The sequence below is a fragment of the Marmota flaviventris genome, chromosome 12 (assembly GCF_047511675.1).
Source record: "Marmota flaviventris isolate mMarFla1 chromosome 12, mMarFla1.hap1, whole genome shotgun sequence".
Classification (NCBI taxonomy): Eukaryota; Metazoa; Chordata; class Mammalia; order Rodentia; family Sciuridae; genus Marmota; species Marmota flaviventris.
Genome location: NC_092509.1, coordinates 27,332,267 through 27,345,504, shown reverse-complemented (window position 1 = coordinate 27,345,504; position 13,238 = coordinate 27,332,267). Strand labels below are relative to the sequence as shown.

Here is a 13,238-nt window from a genome sequence, read left to right as displayed (position 1 = left end):
AGATGCACACTCCGTGTAATTTTGAAAATATGTAAAGTAGAAAACAGGATGGGGGGAAAAACACTTTACCATTGATCAGCAAACCCTGTTAACGTTTTGGTGTTTTCTTTGCCTTTTTTTCTCTATAGTTTTTCATGGATGAATTATACTGTATGTACAATTTTCTGTTCTTATTTCTCACTTAGAAGCACTTTGCTTTGTCATTTAAAACACTCTTTAAATATCATTTTAGCCCGGTACAGTGGCACATGCCTGTAATCCTAGCTACTTGGGAGTTTGAGGTAGGAATAGGCAAATTTGAGGTCAGTTTGGCAACTTAATGAGACCCTGTCCTAAAAAATGAAAAGGGCTGGGAATGTAGCTTAGTGGTGGAACACCCCCCCCCCCCCCCAGGGTTCAGTCTCCAGTACTGCAGAAGAAAAAAAAAAATCATTTTAAAGGTATAACCTTCTTCTGCCCTCTATAATAATTGCTTCATATCAGATGGACTGTAGTCACTATCGTTATTATCATGTCCTAATATTTATTCTTATTTTGCCAACTGGACAGGAAGGTTCAGGTAGTTTATATGACTTGCCCAAGATCATAATATTCCCCTAGATGACCACAAGAGTGCTCATATTGTGACTAAAGATCTTCTGCTCTTTCACTTTGCTACAATACATATATAGGGGTTAAGTATATTTTTCTATTTGTTTAATCTGCAAACATTTAATGCCCTTGTATTAGATATATGAATATACAAACACAGATAAAATTAATAACATTTATTGATATCTTTCTTGTTCTAAGTACTGTTTCCTGTGCTTTACATGTATGTATTAACTTGCTTAAAATTCACAACAACCCTTATTAGCACCATTTTACAAAATAGGAAAGTAAGGCACAGATTTTAGGTACCAGCTCATAAATGATATAGCTGGAATATAAACCAAATAAAACTGGTCTAGTGGTTCATATTCAGTCTACCTTCAAGAATTCACTAAGGTAAATTAATAAAAGTTTTTCATGTGTCATGCTTGTTAAACATTTATTTATGAAAGGGTCTTTATGAAACCTGTACTCTCCTAAAGTACAAGGCTGAAAACGATTGTTTATTCAGTATTACTTTGTTTAATGTTAAAATTGAGAATCTTGTCAGTTGTATTTTCTATTTGTCTCTAGTCTCAAGCTATTTTGTTTGTATAAATGATGTGACTAAAATAAAGTTTTGGATTAAAGTTGAATTTTTGTGATTTTATTTGATTTTGCTTAGTTTATAGTTTCATTGATGCTTTAAATTCAGTTAGGATAAGCTTCTAGTTTGCTCTGAGTTTTTAGTAAACATGGTTTTGTATTGAAAGTAGGTCCTTAAAAGTGAAGATGTCAAATTCTGTCAAAGCATTAGCTATCTAGGTATTAAAAGTTTAGTTTTTACCTAAATAACTGTCATCAAGTGCACTGCTGCTGGTGAGATTAGATGTTCTTTCAGATGGGGTAGTGCAGTAGAATTCTCAGTTGACTGACAATTGGAATATTTGGATCTCAGTGTCCATTTTTGGTCATTTGACAGCTTTATTTTTAACTACTCAGAATGATAATTGTTATTCCTTTCTCAGAATGTTCTTACATGGGGAAAATTGAGTCTTCTGGAAAGATTGTTAAACTAATTAAAGATTAATATGCTACCACATTATGGTTATTGTCATTCCAATAATGTATTCCAATAATGACTGTAGGTTTGATTTTTTTCTGATTAAAATGTAAGTCTGAGGTTAAATCTAATTGCATTTATCTTAATGTGTCCATTCATATTCTGCTGATTTAATGGGGGTTTGTTACATGATATATTTCTTGAAACATGTGCCATAAGTAGAGGACTAAAATTTACAAATGTTTTGAACTTGGACGTACAACGATGACTGGTAATAAAAAAACAACAGAGAGTACATCACTTGTTTTACTGTAGTGAATTAATAATTTAAAATACAGTATATTTCCAGTAAGCCCTAATAATGTATTTCCTTAAGTGAACCTTTGGCATTCATATTTTTAAAGCAGCATTTTCATAAAGTGTGTTCCTTATAATATTAATTTAATGGAGTATTAACTAATAGTGATTAACATTTAAAAAGGAGGACTTGTTTTGTCAAATATATTTGAGTAACATTGATTTAAATTAAGTTAAACAGGTTTCTTTAAGGGTCTCTTTAAGCCTGAAAAAATGCATTTTCCCCAGATTATTTGCCCATTAAATGTTTTGCAGCGCACTTCCTAGGACTTTTTTGCACTACACAGAGCAAAGTTTTCCAAAATATAGTTACAATAATTTGAATATAGCAAGAAATTTATTTTAAATATTAGGAGTAATTAAAACATTAAAATAACAATTATCAGAGGTTGAAAATGTGGATTAAGTCCTTTTTTCTCTTAATTTGTAGGTACGAAAAAAGGACCAGATTAATATTGAAACAAAGAACAAAACTGTTCGATTTATTGGAGAACTAACAAAGTTTAAGATGTTCACAAAAAATGATACACTACATTGTTTAAAGGTAAGTGCTGAATTGTTTGTTTTTAATAGAAAAATTTAAAGTTTTAGTTGTAAGTAGTGAATAAATTGAAATAATTAAATATTTGATTAATACAAAAGATAAGAAAAGGACTGGAAAAATTTCTCAATAGCAGAGTGCTTGCTTAGCATGCTCAAGGCCCTGGGTTCAATCCCCAGTACCACCAAAAAAAATAAAAATAACAAAAGAAGTAGAAGAAGAAATAATTAAAAAGGAATGTTTAACAGATGAGCAAAACAAAACAAATAGAAACATAGTAGATATAAATGTAGCTCTATCAGTAACTGCATGAAACATAGAGGGATAAAATAACATCTATAAAAAGCCATAAGAACATAAGACTTGATTAAAACAACTATGTGTTATGTATGAGACAGATACTATTAAATGTAAACACAAGAAAGGTTCAAGTAAAAAAAAAAATGGGGAAATATACTACTCTAATAATAATTAAAGCTTGTTTCACTAAACTATTTTTAAAAGTAGATTTTAAATTGAAAAACATTATTAGAAATAAAGGGTAGTTTACATTGATAAGGAGGTCATTTTAATGGGAAAATGTTACTTGAATCAGTCAATTTGCATCCAGTAACATATCTTCAAAATATATAAAGCAAAAATTGGCAAGTAATAGAGAAATAAACAAACCCATAATTACAGTGAGAGGTTTGAAAACACCTCTCAGCTGATAGAACAGGCAGAAAAAAATCCCTAAGTTTGTACTACACAGAATTTGGTAATACATTTACCAACCTTCATCTAATTGACACCATATTCCACAACAGAATTTATAATCTCAGATACACATGGATCATTTACCAAAATCAAGTATAAAGTCTGAAAAGATTTGAGAGGATTGAAATTTTTGATCTTAAGGGTTTTGTCCACAATGAAATTAAATCAAATTCACTAACAGTAACTAACTGTATGTACTAAAGCTGATGCAGAAAAATGAAATAGTTCTTCTGTACCTGAAATTGGTCACTTTTACTAACATTGTTTTTCTCCATAACATATCTTCTGACAACTTGATTTCCTTGGTTTTTTAATAGGTATATCACACAAAATGTATCTTATATATTCAAATACATTTAAAATACCCTGAGTTAAGCAAAATTAAACAAGTGTCTTTACTGCATGGTATCTTAGAATGTTTAAAATACCAGTAGTTGCCGAGCATGGTAGTGCATGTGTGTAATTCCAGCAGCTCTGGAGGCTGAGGCAGGAGGATCACAAGTTCAAATCCAGCCTCAGCAATTTAGTGAGGCCCTAAGCAACTCATCAAGACCCTGTCTCTAAATAAAATACAAAAAAGGATTTGGAATATGACTCAGCAGTTGAGTGCCTCTGAGTTCAGTCCCTGGTACCAAAAGCGAAACAAGACAAATAAACTCCAGTAATCATTATAAATATTCAAGGAATTAAGTTTCCTAAACTTTCTTGGAGCATCTCAAGAGATTGGTATATAGCAAAGTAAATTCAGAGAAACTCAAGACAGCATTATAAGAGATTGTAGGAATTTTCTGAACACTGTAATCGAAAGGAGTCACGCTATATAAACGTTTTAAATGTATTAGTATATTTCTTTGTATTCTTAAAATATGTAGGAAAGATATATATATTTCTTGATATAGAAATTCCATATCTAAAAATTAATTTTAAGGAAATAATCAACAATATGAGCACAGATTTACCTACAGGTCGTTTATCGTACAATTTTTGTAATAACAAAAAATGGAGATAATTTGGATGTCAAATAAATTTTTTTTAATATTTATTTTTTAGTTGTAGTTGAACACAATATCTTTATTTTATTTTTATGTGGTGCTGAGGATTGAACCAGGTCCTTGCACGTGCTAGGTGAGCACTCTACCACTGAGCCACAGTCCCAGCCCCGTCAAATAAATTTTTAACCCATTCATATTATGCCATCCCAGAATAAAAAAGGACATGAAAAAATACTTACATTGAGCCAATTAAAAACCAAGTTATTAAATGAGACAACATGTCTAAAGTGTTTTTTGTTTTAAAAAATATGCACAGAAAAAGATCGAGAGGATAAAATTAAAATGATATGGGAATGTGGTTATAAATTTTATACAATAAGCAAGTATTCTGGCGTAAGAGTTTTTCAAAATAAATGTTATATAGATCAAAATAAAGTCATTGAGAAAACGTTATCTTTGTATGTGGCATGTACTTAAACGCATTAATAATAAATATAGAATATAGAAAGGACTTTGACATAGTTCCCATATATCTATGAAAGGAAATACATTAAATATATTGAAGTTTCTCAATAAAATTTTATGGGAGAACATAAAGATGCCCAGCAATGAAACGTACTAAAGAATATTTGATATTGTTTTTTACCTTGACATTTTATAAGATGATACACATATTAGATGTGTATACTGTTTTCTTTCTCTGCTAGGACTCAAATGTTGTCTTTGTAGTTTTTCATCATTTTTATTATTCCAGATGCTTCTATCAGACTTTTCTCATCACCATATTGAAATGGCGTGTACCCTGCTGGAAACATGTGGACGGTTTCTTTTCAGATCTCCAGAATCGCACCTGAGGACCAGTGTACTTTTGGTAAGGGCTTGAGAATCCTGGTAAGAACTTGAGGTTCTTGATTTACTTCAGTGACTAAAAATATTGCTCATTGCTGTTCATCTTTCTCTGCCATGAGAATACAAACATTCCTACCGAAACTAGAACATTTCAAACTGCCATCCTGGAGAGCTGTAGGAATCTTTCTCCCTTGGTTACTAGTGAATTCACAGTGTTATAAAGGGAATTAAGTTGAATCCATAAAACTAAACAAATTATACAAATAAATACATACTCTCATACTTTTAGGTTAGACTCATCTTTGTTTTTGCTACATCACAAGCAGTTATTAATGCGTCATATAAACAGATAAAGTATAAGCTAAAAAATGTAATATTAAATTTTAACATTAAAAAATCAAAATATAGGCTGGGGATGTGGCTCAAGCGGTAGTGTGCGGCCTGGGTTAGATCCTCAGCACCACATACAAAGATGTTGTGTCCGCTGAAAACTAAAAAAAAATAAATATTTAAAAAAAAAATCAAAATATAAACTTGAAAATTTAGGGAGAGAAGTTATTTCTGAAGCTAATTAGGATGTTGAAAATGGGCATTTCAAGTTTATTGAGCATTCATGTTATTATGTTTATTGATAATATCTAAGCATTTGCTTTCAGCCTTTAAGAAGAGACAAGAGATATGGTAAGAGGGATAGTGGTACTAAAGAGAGTTCTGGTAGGAATCCCTGGGCATAGACTGTTATTCTATTGGTATATTGCATTGCAGTAGTCTTGATTTTATCATTTTGTACATGTCAGATTTTTTAGACTCTATTTATGACCATGAATACTCTATGCTGATGGTATTTAAAATGAAACATGAATTTATTTCTGTAAAATGTTTTCAGAAATATTAATGTGATTGCCATCAAATGGAATTGATTTCCAAATTCTCTCAAGGCTTACATCACATCAATCATAAATTCAAATTTTATTGTAATAAGGGAAAAATAACCCTCTTTTTCCTCTTTGGTAATTATACTAGTCAGGTTAAATGAGATATCATGTAAAACAATGTAAAACAGATGCCAGGAAAGCTTAACTTACTTTTTTTTTTTTTAATGTTATTACATTTTTTATACCTTTATTTATTTTTTTTTAGGTAGACACAATATCTTTATTTTTATGTGGTGCTGAGGATCGAACCCAGTGCCTCATTCATGCTAGGCGAGCACTACCACTGAGCCACAACCCCAGCCCTTATACCTTTATTTTATTTATTTTTATGTGGTGCTGAGGATTGAACCCAATGCCTCCCATGTACTAGGCAAGTGCTCTACCACTAAGCTACAACCATAGCCCCTTAACTTACTTTTAATGCCTATATTTTATTTATAACTGAATCCTTAATATTTATTTTTTGCTAAGGAAAATATTTATGAATTATTATGGTATAGATGAACATAATATTTCTGAAATCTGAATTCTTTCCTACCTGACCAGTGTACTTTTTCCTACCCTTCTAGCAAAAGCAGCTAGCTTTTGGTATTGATTCTCTTGATTTCTGGATACAGACCTTGTTTGTTTATCGTTTAACAGAGTTTTTAAAAAATATTTTTAGTTATAGATGGACACAATACCTTTATTTTGTTTTTTTATGTGATGCTAAGGATCAAACCCAGTGCTTCATACGTGCTAGGCAAGTGCTGTACCACTGAGCTACAACCCTAGCCCTCATTTAACAGTTTTGAGAACTAATCAGTTCTCTAGGGATTTTGTAGTTGGGTAGGAGGGTCATATAAAGACATGAAATATAATCATCATCCTCAAAATGTTCCACATCTAGTGAGCAAGAACTAAACACATATTTCCAATGTGGCATCATAAGTGCTTATATTAGAAGTCTACAGCAGATATTGGAGGGGTACTTAGGCCAGCAGGAAAGATCTTCTCTATAAGCTTCATTTTCTTGAGTTAAAACTATGCCAGGAGCTGGGATTGTAGCTCAGATAGAGCACTCACCTAGCATGCATGAGGCACTGGGTTCAATCCTCAGCACCACATAAAAATAAAATAAAGGTATTGTGTCCACCTACAACTAAAAAGTAAATGTTTAAAAAAAAAACAACAAAGCTCTATGCCAGACCCTTGGGTGAAAGAGATAGTCTGCCTCTGGGTAATTTACAGTCTAGTAAGGCAGACAGAAAATAGATGATTAAAATACGTTTCTATAAGTATAATGTAATAATATGAATAAGCTTAGGATATTGTGTGTATAGTTTAACAAAGACATCTAATCTAGTCTTGCAATATCAAGAAAGTTTTCCTGAATGAAGTACTTATTTTAGAGACCTAAGTTAAGTCTTACAGAGAGAGAAACCTTTTTAAAAAATTTGTTCTAATTAGTTGTACACGATAATATAATGCATTTTAACTCATCATACATATACATGGAGTATAACTTCTCATTCTTCTGTTTATACATGGTGTAGAATCACACTGGTCATGTAATCATATATGTACATAGGGTAATAATGTCTGATTCATTCTACTATCCTTCCTACACCCACATGCCCTTCCCTTCCTTCATTCCCATCTGCCAAATTTAAAGTACCTCTATTCTTCCCTAATCCCTCCCTCCCACCTTATTGTAAATTAGCATCCACGTGTCAGAAAAAACATTCTACCTTTGTTTTTTTAGGATTGGCTTATTTCGCTTAGCATGATATTCTCCATCTCTATCCAATTACCTGCAAATGCCGTAATTTTCTGTTGAAGGGCATTTAGGTTGGTTCCATAATTTAGCTATTGTGAATTGACTGCTCTAAACATTGATGTGGATGTATCACTGTAGTATGCTGATTTTAAGTCCTTTGGGTATAAACTGAGGAGTAGGATAACTGGTTGAAATGTTGGTTCCATTCCCAGTTTTCTGAGGAATCTCCATAGTGCTTTCCATAATGGTTGCACCAATTTGCAGTCCCACCAGCAGTGTACAAGTGTACCTTTTCCCCTACATCCTAGACAACATTTATTGTTACTTGTATTCTTGATAATTGCCATTCTAACTGGAGTGAGGTGAAATTTTAGAGTAGTTTTGATTTGTGTTTTGACAGAAACCTTTTGAATAGGTAGTTACATTTTAAGGTTGGTGAGGTAGGTAAAACTAGATTATAAGGAGCCCTGAGTGCTATGCTAAGGAGCTTGAATTTTTTTTCCTTTAAATATTTATTTTTAGTTGTAGTTGGACACAATACCTTTATTTTATTTATTTATTTTTATGTGATGCTGAGAATCAAACCAGGGTCTCGCATGTGCTAGGTGAATGCTCTACCATTTAGCCACAACCCCAGCTCCTGAATATTTTTCTTAATTTTATCGTATAGCTATTGAAGAATTTTAAGTAATTAGGATAAGGTCAGATTTATATTTTTAGTAAGATTAGCGTAGAGGAGATGACTGAGTTATACCAAGTCCTGAGGTAGGGAGAACAGTCAAAAGACTGTTGTAAAAACCTATGGAGAGGGGCTGGGGTTGTGGCTCAGCGGTAGAGCGGTTGCCTAGAGCCTGTGAGGCCCTGGGTTCGATCCTTAGTACCACATAAAGATAAATAAATAAAACAAAGGTATTGTGCCCAACTACAACTAAAAAGTAAATATCTTAAAAAAAAAAAACAAAAACCCTATGGAGAAAACAGCATAGAGAGGAACATTGTAGGGATAAGGAATGGTAATTAGCTATATGAAAAGCTTTTGGAAGTAGAACTGATAAAACTTGGGTGAGGAAAAAGAAAGTGCCCCATGATAAGACCCATGATTCTGCCATAGGCATTTGAGTGAATGATGGTACCAGTCATTGAGATAAAAGAACATAGGAGAGGGAACAGATGGAAGTGTTTGGTTTGAAGCATGTTTGGTTTGAAGTCTTGTAGGATAATCTACAATGTATTCATGTTTATTTGAGAATACTTACATATAACCTTTTGCATTCAACATTTTTCTTGGCTAATGGTAAAATTGGTCTGAGGTGTATGTGTGTATTGGAGAAAATGGTTTTAAATCAGTTTAACAGATTGAAACTAATCTAGATTTAACATTGTATTACGTGTGTATAAATGATAAGTTAAATGGCACATTATATTTTGTCCAAAGAATATACAGGGCGTGGTTGTTATCTACAGCCCTATTAAACACAGAATTGTTTTCTGTTTCCTAAAGGACAGTTTGAAAGATTCAACCCACAAATCATGATATAGAAATACTAGTATTGGAGCTTAGCTACAATTAATATACTAGGGAGCAAGAGAAACAGTAACGAAACTTGGTATACCCATGGTTGAACTTAATAGCAAAATTTTGTTCTAGTGTGTGATGGCTTCACATTGGATAAGTAGGACATGGAGAGGTTGTGTTTTTGATAGTTCATTCATTTATTCATGTATTGTTAAATATTAATTGCATGCCTACCAGGCACTATTTTACATGCAAGGTATACAAAATAAACATGACAGAGCCCTTACCTTCCTTGAGCTTACATACACAGCTGTCTTTTCAAAACTTAAAATTTGCAAGCATCCCAGTCCACAACAGCTACTTGCAGCCTGTCAGTGGTTTCTCTTCTGCTTCAAACCTAGAAACCAGAAAAGCATCCTGTATTGCCCAGCCCCTCTCTGCTTCTTCAGTCATGCTGCTACACATTGGAACCACACTGGCCTTGTATTAATTCCTATGTCCTGTCTTGCTCTTTTTCTTCTGGAAGACTTTCTTCCTATTCTCTGCTGTAAATGCTCTTCCTGTGGTTTATGAGGCTTTCTCCCCGCCTTTGTGGTGCTGGGGATAGAACCCAGGGCCTTGTTCATGCGAGGCATCTATCTACCAACTGAGCTATATCCCCACTTATGAGCCTTTTGACATCCTTCAAATCCTAGCCTAAGTGTTACTTTCTTCAAGAGCCTTTCCCTAGCCCACCCCTAGCTAAAGTAGGTTTCCTTTTATTCTCCATCTTTGTACCTTGCTATTTTCCTTCATAATACTGATTACAATTATTATTGTGAAGGTGAATAGTCAATTATGTGTTGACTTGTTTATTCTGTCTTCTTCCACTAGACCGTTAAACTTCTTGAAGGCAGGAATCATGTTTGTCTTGTTCATTATTGAGTTTCTAGCATAGTAAGTGTCAAGCATAGTAAGTGTCAAGTAAAATGTTTTCTGGAATGTCCAAGGTCCGAGTGGATGTAAAACAACCCATAATGCACAGATTAGATCCTCAAACCAAAAAATTATCTAAAATAGGTGTGGAAGTTGACAACTCTGAAGAGGATGGTGATTGAACAGATGTGTGTTTTTTTTGTTTGTTTGTTTTGTTTTTTACAGATGGTTCTTTGTTAGTTATCTAGATTTTTTTTTCTTTTTGATTCTTTTTTTAATTATTAGTTGTTCAAAACATTACAAAGCTCTTGACATATCATATTTCATACATTTGATTCAAGCAGATTATGAACTCCCATTTTTACTCCGTATACATATTGCAGATTCACATCGGTTCCACATCCACTTTTTTACATACTGCCATACTAGTGTCTGTTGTATTCTGCTACCCTTCCTATCCTCTACTATCCCCCCTCCCCTCCCCTCCCCTCTCCTCCCATCTTCTCTCTCTATCCCATCTACTGTAATTCATTTCTCTCTCTTGTTTTTTTTCCCCTTTCCCCCTCACTTCCTCTTATATGTAATTTTGTATAACAATGAGGGTCTCCTTCCTTTACCATGCAATTTCCCTTCTCTCTCTCTTTACCTCCCCCTTCTCGACCCTGTTTAATGGTGATCTTCTTCTCATGCTCTTCCTCCCTATTCTGTTCTTAGTTGCTCTCCTTATATCAAAGATGACATTTGGCATTTGTTTTTTAGGGATTGGCTAGCTTCACTTAGCATAATCTGCTCTAGTGCCATCCATTTCCCTGCAAATTCCATGATTTTGTCATTTTTTAGTTCAGAGTAATACTCCATTGTGTATAAATGCCACATTTTATTTATCCATTCAGAATAGATGTGTGTTTTTAAGTCACTCCTCTGAGCTGATCCTGAGCAACCCTAAACAAATTATAAAACCCTGGGGACTTTTTGTTTTCTTGTCTGTAGAGATATGTCAGATTTATTTGTTATAATATTGGATGGCACAAGCTCTGAGAAGGGATCTATTTTTAGTTTTGCATGGAACTGTCAGAGCAGAGTTGTCCCTTTATCTATATTTTAGCACTTGTTATTTTTTAGTTGTAGATGGACACAATATCTTTATTTTATTTATTTATTTTTATATGGTGCTGAGGATTGAACCTAGTGCCTCACACTTGCTAGGCAAGTGCTCCACCACTGAGCAACAACCCCAGCCCTAGCACTTAATTTTATTCACTTACATTCAAGCCTTGGTTTCCTTAGAGTTGATAACAGTCTGGCAGAGTTACAAAATTATATTTGTAGCAACATTCTCTGAATGTTTTCTTGGATAAGGCCTAATGCCAAGTGGTCATAGACTAATTTATTTTAAAAATTATTAGTAGTATAACAGTGTGCTTAGACATTCATAGAAATCCTGGTGATTGTCCTCCCCCCGCCCCCCCTTCTAACTCTTTATCCTGAAATGTTGTCACTGAGAATAGAACAAATAAAGAAATCTTAGAATGAAATGAAAGTGTTTTGATTAATTTGAAAATTTTATTTTAGGAGCAAATGATGAGAAAGAAACAAGCAATGCATCTTGATGCAAGATATGTCACAATGGTGGAGAATGCATATTACTACTGTAACCCACCTCCAGCTGAAAAGACTGTGAAAAAGAAACGACCTCCTCTCCAGGAATATGTCCGGAAACTTTTGTACAAGGATCTCTCTAAGGTTACCACTGAGAAGGTAATTTTTTTCCCTCCAGTACTAGGGAATCTAACCCAGGGCCTCATAGATGCTAGGAGAGTACTCTACCACTGAGCTATATCCCTGGCTCCTAGAGAAGGTAAATCATAATTGAATCAGCTACCTATTAATAGTCAACTTATGATTTGTGATAGTGCTAAGCTTATATAAATTCCAGGAGTGGTAGGGATAGATCCCAGGTTCCATTGTGATTGATTTTGTACAAGCCATCATAAGAAGATTCGTTTTATATCGTGATACATAATACTTGTGACACTTTTTGTTTTCTTTATACAGTAAATTTTTATTCTAATTAAAACGATAACTTCTAAATTTAGTTTTGATGCCATATATACATTTGAAGCTGTTTATTTTGTTTGATTGTTTATTTATTTTTATTTTTTTATTTATTGGTTGTTCAAAACATTACATAGCTCTTGACATCTCATATTTCATACTTTAGATTCAAGTGGGTTATGGACTCCCATTTTTACCCCGTATACAGATTGCAGAATCACATCGGTCGTTTGATTGTTTATTGATTTTGCAGTACTAAGGATCAAATCTAGGGCCTTGCTTATGTGGCAAGTGCTCTACCTCTGAGCCATCTCCTTAGCCCTTAATTCTGGTATTCTATAATGAATTTGCTTTTAATTTGCATTAGTTCAGGGGCTCTCAACCTTCAATGAGCTTTAAGAAGCCTATGATCACTCTGAAATTTCATAATTTTGAATGTCTGAGTATCTGTATTTTTCTGGAGAGAGGGTCTATAAGCTTTCTTTAGATTCTCTGTATGGAATAATTTCCATAAAAGGTTAAGAACTACTGGCTTTAGCTTAGTTATTGTAGTTACCTTGTGGAAACTTTACTTTTAAGATGTTGAGCTGAACATTTCTTGGTTAACTCTATGATATAATACAGTTCAGAACCATGTTTCATTTTTGGATAGAAGGCAATAAGGAGTAATAGTGCAGCTTTGAAAATTGAAGCCATTTTCCAAAATCATTTGTAGTAGTTTAAAACAGTTTTACATTTGGCTAAGTCTTGTGTGGTGGTGCATACTTATAATCCCAGCAGCTGGGGAAGCTGAGATGGAGGATCACAAATTCAAAGTCAGCCTCAGCAATTTAGTGAGGCCCTAAGCAACTTAGCAAGACTCTGTTTCAGAATAAAAAGGATGGGGATATGGCTCTGTGGTAAAGCCAGAATTGGCTAAAAGTTTGAAAA

General features: G+C 33.5%; 1 protein-coding gene across 3 annotated transcripts in view; it reads left to right on the top strand.

Moving 5' to 3' along the window:
* Upf2 (UPF2 regulator of nonsense mediated mRNA decay) overlaps positions 1–13,238 on the top strand; it is a 115,946-nt gene that overhangs the window by 66,948 nt on the left and 35,760 nt on the right. For all 3 annotated transcript variants that reach the window (XM_027944841.3, XM_071599801.1, XM_071599802.1), the window contains 3 exons: positions 2,421–2,534; positions 5,034–5,150; positions 11,826–12,011. In XM_027944841.3, coding sequence (XP_027800642.1) covers positions 2,421–2,534; positions 5,034–5,150; positions 11,826–12,011 — 417 coding nt within the window. The remainder of the gene's footprint in view (positions 1–2,420; positions 2,535–5,033; positions 5,151–11,825; positions 12,012–13,238) is intronic.